Source organism: Eretmochelys imbricata, chromosome 1 (genome assembly GCF_965152235.1).
Source record: "Eretmochelys imbricata isolate rEreImb1 chromosome 1, rEreImb1.hap1, whole genome shotgun sequence".
NCBI lineage: Eukaryota > Metazoa > Chordata > Testudines > Cheloniidae > Eretmochelys > Eretmochelys imbricata.
In genome coordinates this window covers 29,706,177-29,721,656 of record NC_135572.1, presented here as the reverse complement: position 1 = coordinate 29,721,656, position 15,480 = coordinate 29,706,177, and the positions used below count along the sequence as shown (strand labels likewise).

The window sequence follows — 15,480 nt, the reverse complement described above, 5'->3', positions numbered from 1 at the left end:
GAAAATAATTCATTCATGAAATGATCTGTTTACAGTTGGGACAGAGAGGAGTGGTTGGATCTTCAATATGTTGTGGAGGAAGAAATGGCAAGTTTTGGTTATCGTTTGAGATAGAAACTCAAGATTTAAAGACAGTGTCAATTTGAAATTCAATCTTTTTTTTTTTTTAAACAGTTAAAGGTAGCTGATATTACACTTCTCTGAGTTCCCTGGACCCTCCACTGCAAATTTTTGTTATTTTACGCTCTCACTTCATTACCTTTTGAAATGCTTTGTTCATCTCTCTTGCTATGTGCAAGACTCATAGGTGAGAAATGGAGCATGCTGGAAATATAACAAAACTGTACACAAAATCCTGTCAAAAGCACAGTATAAAAAATGGTGGTGTTTCTCTACTTTTTAGTTAAAATTTTAGGTGTTTGTAGCAATAATATAGAAGACATTATCAGACAAATATGGTTTTTTAAAGTTAATGTTTTTGCTTGAAATGGAAGACAAGTAGGATGTGTCATACTGGTTTTTCACTTTCTCAGATAAGTAACAATGGGGGAAATACATGCATAAGCACATGCTGAATATTTTAACAAATCTTCTCGGTGCTTTTTAATAGTGTCGTCTTTATGTCCCTTTTCTCCAGCTGATCTGAAGGATGGCTTTGTTAAATAGTACTACATCATTGAACCTTGTTGCAGTGTTTTGGTCTCCCTTGTTCTGTTTTGAATGACATGTAGTATTTGGGGTTCTTGTGGCTGTATCAGCCACAAGCCACTCGGATATGGGATCTGCAAATCCTGATTGTTTATACAGTAAGAAAATGAGCAAATTACTTCACCATAAAAACAGATATGTGCATACAGTATATTAATAGCTGCTTGAATCTGGGTTTCGTCCAGGCACTGTGTACACTTATTTCCAGAACAGAGGAGTGAAATGAATCATTGCTCACTTTATTCATTTTAGTTCTTTTTAAGTTTTCCACAGAAAATTCAACACTCCCTGAAAAAGGCTTGCATTAATGTGTGTCAAATATGAATGTGCTGTTGCTCGTGGCTGAGATCTCTTAAATATGCATGGTGTATCTGTAATATTTTATTGAAGCTATTATTTCCATTTGCCCCCTCTTCCCACTTGTTTGTTCTTCTAGAACACAAGTTAGTGAATCATCTAATTTGCAGGTAGATAAACCATCTCTCTGCAAGGATAAACTATAGTCCTCTGATACATCTATCTGGGATTAACTGAAAACACATTTTAGTCTTGATCTTATCTGAAGAGGCCTGGAAAACCTTATGTGCTCAGCAATAACTTGGGATGTTATAACTGTCAGAGAGAGAATGTCGGCCAGAATGTCAGGTCCTGGTGAATGTTGGCTAGGACATGATACTTGTATAATACACTACTAGGTGTCTTAGAAATACCTAAGAGAGATGGATAGTCATTCCCTGTTTTTACAGAAATTCTGTGATGTCTTTAAAATCCATTTGAAAGCCACTGGAAACTGGATGAAGTTTTAATGTTACTGAAGCATGTGGGGAATGCACCTTGAATGGTGTCTCATGCTGCTTGTATAGCTCTGCAGAATCTTTCCGACTTCTGGTAACTAGCTCTTCATTCCAGAACTTTCAGGCCCACGGGGGCAAATGCTACAAACTGGGAACTGTCTGCTTCACCTTCCTTTTCTTATTTTTTTTTCATTGCCTGTTCTAGACAGACCACGCAGGATGCCCCTGAGGAGGTGCGTAACCGTGACTTCAGAAGAGAACTGGAGGAGAGAGAACGAGTCGCTGTAAGAGAAAAGAACAGAGACAGACCAGCAAGAGGTGAAATGAAACTTCTACTAAACAGAAAGTTACATTCTATAATGAATCCATACGCTTCTGTCAGGATATCACGGGGATAGAATCCATGACCTACTGGAGCTGAAGGAGAACCTTCGTCACTAATATTAAAACACATATCATCTATGAGCCAGCCACTAAAGCATGACTGTTACATATATGTTGCCAGTTAATGACCGTACTAAAAGAGTTTTTATTCTTGTCCTGCTTGGGGGAAACACATTTTGTGGATATTTTTTTAGCCTTGGCGAGACAAATACATTACAAAATATGTGAGATTGTCAGTGAATAATGGAGAATTCCTCTGAAATTAATATTTCAAATAACTCTTTGATTGTGTTCTATAGTGCTGATGTATGTGAAAATTTAGGCACTACTGATTGTGTGGATCATCTAAAATGCATCTAGATACTTAAACAACACTCGTGGTAAGAAAATAGGGACATTCAAACTCTATGGGCTGAAGAAGCTGTGCTGATAAGGTCCAGACTGCCAGTGTTTAGAAGCAGCCCATATGCAAGACTGAGGGTTCCAGTCTCCTTGGGATCTGTGGAGTTGGGAGGGTGCAGTGCAGCCACCTCTGCTGGCCCCATTTCCTCTTCAAATAATGACATGAAGAAATTCTACAAAATGAGTATTTTGGGGTGCCAGTTCCACTGTCGTGGGATGTCTCTATGAGGGAGGTCAGTTCAGGCATCAAGTTACTTGATTCCAGAAGTTAGATGTTGCAGGGTCAAGTTTGGTGATTCTGCTTTACTGTCTATCTTATTAACTTGTCCTAATGTTCATAAATTTTCCTTTTTTAACTTCTCAGAGCACACCACATCCTCTTCGGTGTCTAAGAAACCTCGATTAGATCAGATTCCTGCAGCAAACCTTGATGCAGATGATCCACTCACAGATGTATGTATTTTCAGTTCTCCTCCCCAGATCTCTTGCTTTTCCTTAGGGTACTCAATAGTTGTACATATTGCATTAGGAGATACGTTAAGGACCAGACTACCAGATAATGGTTCCAGGACATCTGGTCTCTTTCTTTAACAAGTTACCATAACTGGAGTTCAGTGGAATATAGAATTGTTCGGAGGACCCTGCTTTCACAGCCTAACAGCAGTTTGAAGAAATCACTTTTTACACACCGCTGGCAGTAGCTAGGAAGCTAAGGGAGGAGGGTAGAATAGAAGGCTCTGGCTGGTAGATAATGAGGATCTTCCTTCCAACAGTTATTGGGAAAGAAGTGACTTTAAATCAAAACTTAGGTAGCTAGAGTTTCTGATGCTGATGTGCCACACTCTTACTCTCGTTATTTTGTAATATTAAAATTACTTCCTTTCGTGCTGCTCTGGGTGCATGTGGCACATTTGATAGCACAATATTAATTTTGCTTCTAAGTAGTACTTGGAAGTTCCATTCAAGGCCACCTTGTGCTAGTTACTATACGCTCCTTTAGCAAAAAGACAGTTCCTGCTCCAAACAGTTTACAGTTTTAGCATACCACTAGAGACAACTGATGAATTAAAATCAAACAAGGAATGAGGGAGGTTGAGGTACAAGTGAAAGGATTGTTTGGTGTCAGTAATTGTATCAGCATGCCAACTGCCTAGCTGTTGGATGCAAGTAATGAATTGCATAGTCTGGATAAGAACAAATGCGTCCATTTGTGCCTTGCTGTTAGTGTTGAAGGACAAAAGAATAATTTGTATTACACTTGCTGTCATTGCAACCTCCAAAACACTTCAGGAATCCACTTCCAGCAAATTCTAGTCTTACTTAGGCAGTCCTGGTTTTACAATGTTTGGGCAAAATATTTGGTTGTGTGTAATTTCTTTTTCCGGAGTAAATGTATACTTTCCACAATAGACAGCTGGTTTTATGAAATGGAATGAAGTAACCAACCCACCATTTCCTCCTGTTAGGAAGATGATGAAGATGAGGATTTTGATGAAGAGAGCGATGACGATACTGCGGCTCTTCTGGCTGAACTAGAAAAAATCAAAAAAGAGAGAGCTGAGGAGCAGGCCCGAAAGGTAAAATCTCACCAGTTAAATAGGCTCTTTGCTTGAAAATTAATTAAAAAAAAAATGCAGTTTCACAGTATACTAGAAACCATACCGAAAGTGATAAAGTGTAGAACTCTTAAAAACAAGTAAGAAGCACATTTTAATACTGCAGTAGCCCTTTAAAAGGACATTTACCAGGAATACATTTCTTATTTAAATTTTTTTATGGGGTGAACTTAGTACTCCATTAAAGGAAAGGCCAATGGCAGCAGATAGTCAGGCATGGGATGGGGTACTGTGCAAACCAATGCACTTCATCCCTTAACAACCTTTGAGTTCCTGTGCCAAGTGGTTCTTGACTAAAGGCTGCCAGTTTGCCAAACTGTGTTACGGTTTTGATAAGTACTTCTGGAGATTTGACTAAGGCCACTCAAGGTGAGTGAGGTAATATCTTTTATTAGACCAATAAATAGATCAGATATAGAGTGATCGCTTTATGAAAAGTGTTCACCCACAGGTGATGTGGTGCTTTTGTCTTTTCATTTTCCTGGGTGAGTTAATTTGATAGCATAATGATTGTCTGGTTTCACCCACATAGTTGCTATTGGGGCATTTAGTGCACTGGATGAGGTATATAACGTGTTGTGATAGGCATGTGTAGGACCCATGGATATTGAAAGATGTGTTGTGGAGAGTGTTGATCATGTACCAGTGGAGCAAAGTCTGCAGGTTTTGTATCTGTTCTTCTGGCAGGATCTGGTGCCACTTTGAATTGGTGTATTCTGGTCTGTGGGGAGCTGCTTCTGATGATGAGTTTGGAGAGATTGGTCCATTGAAGGCCAAAAAAGGGGGTACAGGAAAGATTTACTTCAGGATGGAGTCCCCATCAAATATGGAGCTGGTTGTTCGATGATACCCCATATGGGTTCCAGTGTGGGGTGGTAAGGTGGAGTGTCTTTGTTTAGTGAAGGCAGTTTTGAGTGTATTATGGTCTATGTCCCAGACTTTCTCTTTAGAGCATAATGTATGGTACCTGAGTGCCTGGCTGTAAATAACAGATTTCAGGTAACAGAACTTGGTCCAATAAAAGATATTACTTCATCCACCTTGTCTCTCTTGGACCCTGGGACCAACACGGATACAATACAACTCCATAAGACAGTTTCATTTGAACTTAGAGTTGGCATAGCTGGCTGCTATGCCAGCCTCATCAGCAGCCCCTGGTGTAAGGGAGGGGAAGAGGTATGACTGGAATGCAGTGTGTTCTAGTAATCTCTGGCTGCCAAACATCTCTCGGGGGGAGGGGGGGTCATTGTTCACTGGGATACTCTAGAACAGCCTATTATGTCACAGCCATTTTAGAATAAGCCAAAATTGGGGACCTGCAACAAAGTCCTTTGTGACTGACCTTCCTCACTGGATACAGCTGAGCATCTAGCTTCTAGTGTTGATAGCACAGGAAATTATTTTCAAACTTCTGTTGGGTATTATAAACAGGGAAATAAGAAATGCAAATCTGTTAGTTTATGGTGCCTCTCATCCCAAGAAAACACAAATAATTTAGCTATGCTCTTGCAATGCCACCGTTCAGTTGTGTGCCATTGGTCATGGTTGTCCAGAAGTTTGGAATGGTGTCCCAAATCCTGTGCTTAACAGAATTTAAAGGTGTGTTGTTAGAATGTTCTAGAACGTTTTGAAGGTCTGGTATAAACAAGGCACTGTAAACTTCAATTTGACCAGTTTTGCACATGTTGAAACCTAGGCCTCCCCCCAAGCTTTACTCAACCAGCTTCGCATGTTACAGTAGGGGTGCCCAACCTACAACTCATGGGCCGTACATGGCCCACCAGAGTATTTCATAAGGCCCGCGGCAATATACACAAAAAACCAAATTGGCCATTAGTATAATCATGGAAAGTAGAAGGGGTGAATCAGCCCTGGTTGGGTTTGAAGCTGTGGTTCTACTATTGATATTCCAAATACCTGCTGCTGAGCCTACCAAACTAGTCCATTTTTAACATTTAAACTGTACTTGAAAGCATCTTTCTCTTACCTCTGTGCCTAGGAATTGCAGCAAGCACCATATGTAATGATAGCCAGGAATCTGAAACTATGCTCTGCAATAGTAACTTGGCCTAGCAGGACTTATTTAACAGCCTGGCAGCCTTACCTCAGAATTTTCCTGCTTCAAAATTTATTTAAACACAGTGAGTTCAGTGTATCTGTTTTTGCAGTAGTGTGAAGAGACTTTTGTTTCTGTGATCCAAGAGAAGGTTCTCCTTACAAGGAAAACTTATAATTTCAATTTGACTGAAAGTTTGAATTATAATTCTGTATCCATTAAATAGTTTAGTTTTGTTACATTCACACTGATGTACAGATGGCTTTGCGTTGGGAATTTAATGGTTTGGAATTGCTGTGCACAGAAGTGTATTTCTAGATTTATATTATACAAAAGTGGGGGTGTGGGAATTACATTTCTAAAGGTACAGTTTATGTGCCACTAGAGGGCACTTGAAGCTGTGAAGTATATAACACAAAAATCATCTGGCTTTTGCTGGCTTTTTTTTTAACCTGCTAATATACTTTATCCTCACTGTAATCCTCTTTTTGAGAGTAAGTCAGTGTGTAACAATTCATGTATAGACAGTGACCTAAAATGAATCCGTGTTTCCTCCGAAGAAGAAATGCTAAGTAAATATTATTGGATATGGTGGTATATGTTGTCACACACTTGCTTTATATTTTAGTGGGAAGGAGATGTCTGTTCTTCGCTACTGACTCTCAGCCAGTGGCTGAAAATTATCCTATATGTAGGCATAAAAGCATATTTATTACTATATGTAGGCATAAAAGCATAAAATATTTTAGTAAATATTGATGACTTCAAAGTACTTTGGAATTTTTTTTATAGCACTAGTCTGAAAATTAAGTCCGTACTAATCAAAACTGTGTATAAAAGACACGATTTGCAGAATATTCTGAAATAATATAAATTGAGATTATTGAATATGGCTCCCTCTTACTGTCATGGGAGGCATAAAAAGCCTGTTAGTGAGATCAAGTTAAGGAGGCTTCATTATGATGGCAACAGTAAAGATAAACATTAAATTTAAAAACAAAAAAGTGTGTTCCCCATCCAAGTGTTCTCCTGTCCTTCGGCACTTAGGATGGATTAAATGGAAAGCTTGCAAAAGATCAGGAAAAGATAAAGTAGCCATTTTAATTTAAGAGGAGGGAGAAGTAGGGATTTGGATTCCAGAAATCTCTAGGATGGATCATCTTCTTTTTGCTAAAAGAAGTGGACAAAGGGGGATGAAAACTCTATTTTCACAGCTACCACATTGGTCCATGGAGAGGGTTCGCTCTCCTCTCCCACCCCAAATTAGCTGCATGCCCTCTTCACTAGCTTAGCTCCCATTGTCTTATTCCCTCATCCTTCACTTCCTGGCAGCATTTGGAGAATTACTGTATACATTTATGCATATTACTTTACAGGGTAGTATACACAAACCCATGTACAGTATACTGTACTTTATGGCAGGTTTCAGAGTAACAGCCGTGTTAGTCTGTATTCGCAAAAAGAAAAGGAGTACTTGTGGCACCTTAGAGACTAACCAATTTATTTGAGCATGAGCTTTCGTGAGCTACAGCTCACTTCATCAGATGCATACCGTGGAAACTGCAGCAGACTTTATATATACACAGAGAATATGAAACAATACCTCCTCCCACCCCACTGTCCTGCTGGTAATAGCTTATCTAAAGTAATCTTCAGGTTAGGCCATTTCCAGCACAAATCCAGGTTTTCTCACCCTCCACCCCCCCACACAAATTCACTCTCCTGCAGGTGATAGCCCATCCAAAGTGACAACTCTTTACACAACGTGCATGATAATGAAGTTAGGCTATTTCCTGCACAAATCCAGGTTCTCTCACTCCCTCACCCCCCTCCAAAAACCCACCCCCATACACACACAAACTCACTCTCCTGCTGGTAATAGCTCATCCAAACTGACCACTCTCCAAGTTTAAATCCAAGTTAAACCAGAACATCTGGGGGGGGGGGGGGTTTAGGGAAAAACAAGAGGAAATAGGCTACCTTGCATAATGACTTAGCCACTCCCAGTCTCTATTTAAGCCTAAATTAATAGTATCCAATTTGCAAATGAATTCCAATTCAGCAGTTTCTCGCTGGAGTCTGGATTTGAAGTTTTTTTGTTTTAAGATAGCGACCTTCATGTCTGTGATTGCATGACCAGAGAGATTGAAGTGTTCTCCGACTGGTTTATGAACGTTATAATTCTTGACATCTGATTTGTGTCCATTTATTCTTTTACGTAGAGACTGTCCAGTTTGACCAATGTACATGGCAGAGGGGCATTGCTGGCACATGATGGCATAAATCACATTGGTGGATGTGCAGGTGAACGAGCCTCTGATAGTGTGGCTGATGTTATTAGGCCCTGTGATGGTGTCCCCTGAATAGATACGTGGGCACAATTGGCAACGGGCTTTGTTGCAAGGATAAGTTCCTGGGTTAGTGGTTCTGTTGTGTGGTATGTGATTGTTGGTGAGTATTTGCTTCAGGTTGCGGGGCTGTCTGTAGGCAAGGACTGGCCTGTCTCCCAAGATTTGTGAGAGTGTTGTGTCATCCTTTAGGATAGGTTGTAGATCCTTAATAATGCGTTGGAGGGGTTTTAGTTGGGGGCTGAAGGTGACGGCTAGTGGCGTTCTGTTATTTTCTTTGTTAGGCCTGTCCTGTAGTAGGTAACTTCTGGGAACTCTTCTGGCTCTATCAATCTGTTTCTTTACTTCCGCAGGTGGGTATTGTAGTTGTAAGAAAGCTTGACAGAGATCTTGTAGGTGTTTGTCTCTGTCTGAGGGGTTGGAGCAAATGCGGTTGTATCGCAGAGCTTGGCTGTAGACGATGGATCCTGTGGTGTGGTCAGGGTGAAAGCTGGAGGCATGCAGGTAGGAATAGCGGTCAGTAGGTTTCCGGTATAGGGTGGTGTTTATGTGACCATTGTTTATTAGCACTGTAGTGTCCAGGAAGTGGATCTCTTGTGTGGACTGGACCAGGCTGAGGTTGGTGGTGGGATGGAAATTGTTGAAATCATGGTGGAATTCCTCAAGGGCTTCTTTTCCATGGGTCCAGATGATGATGTCATCAATATAGCGCAAGTAGAGTAGGGGCTTTAGGGGACGAGAGCTGAGGAAGCGTTGTTCTAAATCAGCCATAAAAATGTTGGCATACTGTGGGGCCATGCGGGTACCCATAGCAGTGCCGCTGATCTGAAGGTATACATTGTCCCAAAATGTGAAATAGTTATGGGTAAGGACAAAGTCACAAAGTTCAGCCACCAGGTTAGCCATGACATTATCGGGGATAGTGTTTCTGACGGCTTGTAGTCCATCTTTGTGTGGAATGTTGGTGTAGAGGGCTTCTACATCCATAGTGGCCAGGATGGTGTTATCAGGAAGATCACGGATGGATTGAAGTTTCCTCAGCAAGTCAGTGGTGTCTCGAAGGTAGCTGGGAGTGCTGGTAGCGTAGGGCCTGAGGAGGGAGTCTACATAGCCAGACAATCCTGCTGTGAGGGTGCCAATGCCTGAAATGATGGGGCGCCCAGGAGTTCCAGGTTTATGGATCTTGGGTAGTAGATAGAATATCCCAGGTCGGGGTTCCAGGGGTGTGTCTGTACGGATTTGATCTTGTGCTTTTTCAGGAAGTTTCTTGAGCAAATGCTGTAGTTGCTTTTGGTAACTCTCAGTGGGATCATAGGGTAATGGCTTGTAGAAACTCGTGTTGGAGAGCTGCCGAGCAGCCTCTTGTTCATATTCCGACCTATTCATGATGACAACAGCACCTCCCTTGTCAGCCTTTTTGATTATGATGTCAGAGTTGTTTCTGAGGCTGTGGATGGCATTGCGTTCCGCATGGCTGAGGTTATGGGGCAAGTGATGCTGCTTTTCCACAATTTCAGCCCGTGCACGTCGGCGGAAGCACTCTATGTAGAAGTCCAGTCTGCTGTTTCGACCTTCAGGAGGAGTCCACCTAGAATCCTTCTTTCTGTATTGTTGGTAGGGAGACCTCTGTGGATTAGTGTGTTGTTCAGAGGTATTTTGGAAATATTCCTTGAGTCGGAGACGTCGAAAATAGGATTCTAGGTCACCACAGAACTGTATCATGTTCGTGGGGGTGGAGGGGCAGAAGGAGAGGCCCCGGGATAGAACAGCTGCTTCTGCTGGGCTGAGAGTATAGTTGGATAGGTTAACAATATTGCTAGGTGGGTTGAGGGAACCATTGCTGTGGCCCCTTGTAGCATGTAGTAGTTTAGAAAGTTTAGTGTCCTTTTTCTTTTGTAGAGAAGCAAAGTGTGCGTTGTAAATGGCTTGTCTAGTTTTAGTAAAATCCAGCCACGAGGAAGTTTGTGTGGAAGGTTGTTTTTTTATGAGAGTATCCATTTTTGAGAGCTCATTCTTAATCTTTCCCTGTTTGCTGTAGAGGATGTTGATCAGGTGATTCCGCAGTTTCTTTGAGAGCGTGTGGCACAAGCTGTCAGCATAGTCTGTGTGGTATGTAGATTGTAATGGATTTTTTACCTTCAGTCCTTTTGGTACGATGTCCATCTGTTTGCATTTGGAAAGGAAGATGATGTCTGTCTGTATCTGTGCAAGTTTTTTCATGCAGTTGATAGATTTCCACTCCATACGGCTAAATGCAGTGCCTTGCATAATGACAGGTTTCAGAGTAACAGCCGTGTTAGTCTGTATTCGCAAAAAGAAAAGGAGTACTTGTGGCACCTTAGAGACTAACCAATTTATTTGAGCATGAGCTTTCGTGAGCTACAGCTCACTTCATGAGATGCATACCGTGGAAACTGCAGCAGACTTTATATATACACAGAGAATATGAAACAATACATCGTCTACAGCCAAGCTCTGCGATACAACCGCATTTGCTCCAACCCCTCAGACAGAGACAAACACCTACAAGATCTCTGTCAAGCTTTCTTACAACTACAATACCCACCTGCGGAAGTAAAGAAACAGATGGATAGAGCCAGAAGAGTTCCCAGAAGTTACCTACTACAGGACAGGCCTAACAAAGAAAATAACAGAACGCCACTAGCCATCACCTTCAGCCCCAACTAAAACCCCTCCAACGCATTATTAAGGATCTACAACCTATCCTAAAGGATGACCCAACACTCTCACAAATCTTGGGAGACAGGCCAGTCCTTGCCTACAGACAGCCCCGCAACCTGAAGCAAATACTCACCAACAACCACATACCACACAACAGAACCACTAACCCAGGAACTTATCCTTGCAACAAAGCCCGTTGCCAATTGTGCCCACATATCTATTCAGGGGACACCATCACAGGGCCTAATAACATCAGCCACACTATCAGAGGCTCGTTCACCTGCACATCCACCAATGTGATTTATGCCATCATGTGCCAGCAATGCCCCTCTGCCATGTACATTGGTCAAACTGGACAGTCTCTACGTAAAAGAATAAATGGACACAAATCAGATGTCAAGAATTATAACATTCATAAACCAGTCGGAGAACACTTCAATCTCTCTGGTCACGCAATCACAGACATGAAGGTCGCTATCTTAAAACAAAGAAACTTCAAATCCAGACTCCAGCGAGAAACTGCTGAATTGGAATTCATTTGCAAATTGGATACTATTAATTTAGGCTTAAATAGAGACTGGGAGTGGCTAAGTCATTATGCAAGGTAGCCTATTTCCTCTTGTTTTTCCCTACCCCCCCCCCCCCGATGTTCTGGTTTAACTTGGATTTAAACTTGGAGAGTGGTCAGTTTGGATGAGCTATTACCAGCAGGAGAGTGAGTTTGTGTGTGTATGGGGGTGGGTTTTTGGAGGGGGGTGAGGGAGTGAGAGAACCTGGATTTGTGCAGGAAATAGCCTAACTTCATTATCATGCACATTGTGTAAAGAGTTGTCACTTTGGATGGGCTATCACCTGCAGGAGAGTGAATTTGTGTGGGGGGGTGGAGGGTGAGAAAACCTGGATTTGTGCTGGAAATGGCCTAACCTGAAGATTACTTTAGATAAGCTATTACCAGCAGGACAGTGGGGTGGGAGGAGGTATTGTTTCATATTCTCTGTGTGTATATATAAAGTCTGCTGCAGTTTCCACGGTATGCATCTGATGAAGTGAGCTGTAGCTCACGAAAGCTCATGCTCAAATAAATTGGTTAGTCTCTAAGGTGCCACAAGTACTCCTTTTCTTTGTACTTTATGGGCGATTTAAGGGATTTTCAAGGGTAATTTTGACTATACACAATTTTCGCCTTACGCGTTGACTTTAGAACATAACCCCCGCGTAAGATGTGACTCCACTGTACTGCAGAAAGGGATCTGGGGGTAATAGTGGACCACAAGTTAAACATGAGTCAAGAGTGTAACACTGTTGCAAAAAAAGCATACATAATTATGGGATTTATTAGCAAGAGTATTGTAAGCAAGACACGAGAAGTAATTCTTCCGCTCTACTCCACGCTGATTAGGCCTCAGCTGGAGTATTGTGTCCAGTTCTGGGCACCACATTTCAGGAAAGATGTGGAGAAATTGGAGAAAGTCCAGAGACAAGCAACAAAAATGATTAAAAGTCTAGAAAACATGACCTTTGAGGGGAGAGAGAAAAAATTGGGTTTGTTTAATCTGGAGAAGAGAAGACTGAGAGGGGACATAACAGTTTTCAAGTACATAAAAGGTTGTTACAAGGAGGAGGGAGAAAAATTGTTGCTCTTAACCTCTGAGGATAGGACAAGAAGCAATGGGCTTAAATTGTTTAGGTTGAAAATTAGGGAAAACTTCCTAACTGTCAGAGTGGTTAAGCACTGGAATAAATTGCCTAGGGCGGTGGAGGAATCTCCATTATTGGGGATTTTTAAGAGCAGGTTGGACAAACACCTGTCAGGGATGGTCTAGATAATACTTAGTCCTACGTTGAGTGCAGGGGACTGGACTAGATGACCTCTCGAGGTCCCTTCCAGTTCTGTGATTCTAATACAGACAACAAAAAAGATTCAGGAAATGTTTTTTGACAGATTCCTTACTAGGCATATGAACACAGAACTCTGAGTAATAATTCATTTAAACTACAATATAGAACTTTATTTCCTGCACCTCTCAGAAACAGTGCAAAGGCTTGGGGGAGTCAGGGGTAATGAAGGAGCTGAGGGAGAGGCAAGTAAATTGCTGGGAAGGAGCCTGGACGTGAATTTGTAAGGTTGTTGGGTGTGGGTGGGAAAAGTATGGAACAGGTTTTTTGGACGGGGGGGGGGTTAGGAGGGATTGATAGCTTCCCACATGCAGACGCTGGCTGACCCCTAGCTTCTCCCATTCAGTCAGGCACATTTACCCCGTCCCCATGTGTTTCTACACTCCCATGTGTCCTTGTACCCCCCTGTCCACATGTATCCCTCCACCCCCACTCAGACACGCACTCCCCATGTGCACCCCTATGTAGCTCTGCACCTCCCTCCCCTCTGTGGCCTTGTGCCTCCATTCCCATTCAGCCCCTGCCCCAATCTGTCCTCCCCTACTAGCCTTTATGAGCTCCTGTCTGACTCCCCCAGCATCCCACTCTGTCTGTCTCGCCGTAGCCCCTGTCTCCTGACCTGGCCTTCTGTGAAGAAGGCAGGCTCTTCCTACTCCCTCGCTGGCAGGGAGCTGCTGCTTTCTTCTATTGCCACAGCACCCTCTGGTGGGCAAAAGGCGGAACTGCAGCAAAATTTTGGCAGAAGCTTGTTCTTGCTCAAAAAAATCAAAAATATGCTGGCTCATTAATTATGCACATGCACAGTAGTGCAGAATTCCCCCAGGAGTAATGTTTGCACGATCAGACCTTACATACACAATTAAATAGCTTCACTGCTGAAATGGAGAACCTCTGGAGTGGAGGAAATCAGACAAGCAAATGGCAAAAATCACATTGCACACTGGTGAGGAAAAGGAAAATTTAACCCTGAGTAAATGCCTGCTCACTCTTATTGTCTCCACGGAACAAACTGAACCTCAATTTTTAAGATCTCATCTGAAAGACCCACATACAGTGGGAGAACTCAATTTATCTATTAAGTGAAGGTGTAATCCTTTAGTCTTGTGATTTGAACCCATAGTTTTGGGAAGCTTACATTTCAAACTTGAAGCTTAGATTTACTGTATTATTCCTTCCATTTTTTTATCTCAGGGCTCTCATCAAGGAGATGCTCAATACTCTTACTCCTGGGGGAACTGTGTGCCACTGCGTGTGTGCTGAATTCATGTCCCCCGCATATTTCTTTGCTTCCCTGCAGAAAAATGACTTTCTGATGGGGAAGCAAAGGAAAGCCTCAAGAATGATCACGCACCCTTCCCCAGCAGTGGAGATGCATCGTTTTGGGTACCCAGAGCAGTCAGTGGAGAGGTCACTGTGGCAGGGCGGGGATACCCAGAGTGGTGACTCCTACTCAGGCTCAGCTGCTAGTCCTGGCTGCACTGGGGGGACAGAGGAGGACAGGGCTTCCTCTTCCCCCGCAAGGAGCAGCTAGGGCTGGGTCAGGCCCACCCCCAGAAACCTCCGCTGGCTGCAGAAAGCTCTGCACCTTCCCCCTCACTTCCTGCCCCTATCGCTTCTCAGCCATGGGGGGAGGTGTTGCTGTACGGGAGCTGTTCCCCCATCTGCCCAACCCCTGTGCATCCGGACCCCCCCCCATACCAAGAACCTCCCCCGCCAAGCCGAACCCCCTCACACACTGAGCTCCCCGTATCCGAATCCCCACTCCACTGAGCCTCACCCTCTGCATCCAGAGCCCTCCCCTCCAAGCCCCTCCAGCATCCAGACCCCCACTCCTGCACCAGACCACCCCCCAATGAGCTCCTTGCACTCAAACCCCCATCCTGATGAGCCCCAACCCCCCTGCTGTAGATCACCTAACCCAGCCCCCAACACCAAGACACCCCACCCCATCCCCCACCCCCTGCTTAGCCCCAACCATCTTCACGTGGACCCTCCTGCATAGTCTCATTGTCCCTGCACCAGGAACCTCTCAGCAACCCCTGTGCATCCAGATTCTCCTCCCCCCGCAGCTGGACCCCATCACTGAGTTGCCTACACAAGATTATCCCATCTAGAGCCTTCTCACCCCACACCTGGATTCCCCCCCACACTTTAATCCTGCTGGGCTGAGCCTGCCTGCCTATACCTGGTGTAGAGGGGCAGGGCCTGGGGGTATTTCTGGGGCAAGCCTAGCCCTTGTGCTCTGTCAGGGTCGGGTGCAGCCTCACTGCCGAGTCTGTGCCCCAGGGGGAGGAGTTGCAGGGTGATCTTCCACCTCCGTACAGCCAATGGCCTGTGCTCCCCACTGTCATGCTGGAGCCTCCACATTTATTTATGATAAATAAAATTTGCAGAAGTTTTAATTTTTTGGTGCAGAATTCCCTCAGGAGTATTAGTCTGAACATGGTCTACTACAAACAGCATACTTCTGTTTAAATGTGCTGTACAGTATATAAGTGGAATATGTAGTGTAAGGGGAACAAATCCCAGGCAAACTCATTACACATACTGGCTGTTGAGTAGCAGGACACAGAGGCACAGGAACACAAATTTGA

General features: G+C 43.3%; 1 protein-coding gene across 1 annotated transcript in view; it reads left to right on the top strand.

Annotated features, from left to right (window-relative positions):
- Positions 1-15,480, top strand: part of CWC15 (CWC15 spliceosome associated protein) — a 41,941-nt gene that overhangs the window by 3,202 nt on the left and 23,259 nt on the right. Inside the window, exons 3-5 of the mRNA XM_077808387.1 lie at positions 1,708-1,820; positions 2,653-2,741; positions 3,755-3,865. Coding sequence (XP_077664513.1) covers positions 1,708-1,820; positions 2,653-2,741; positions 3,755-3,865 — 313 coding nt within the window. The remainder of the gene's footprint in view (positions 1-1,707; positions 1,821-2,652; positions 2,742-3,754; positions 3,866-15,480) is intronic.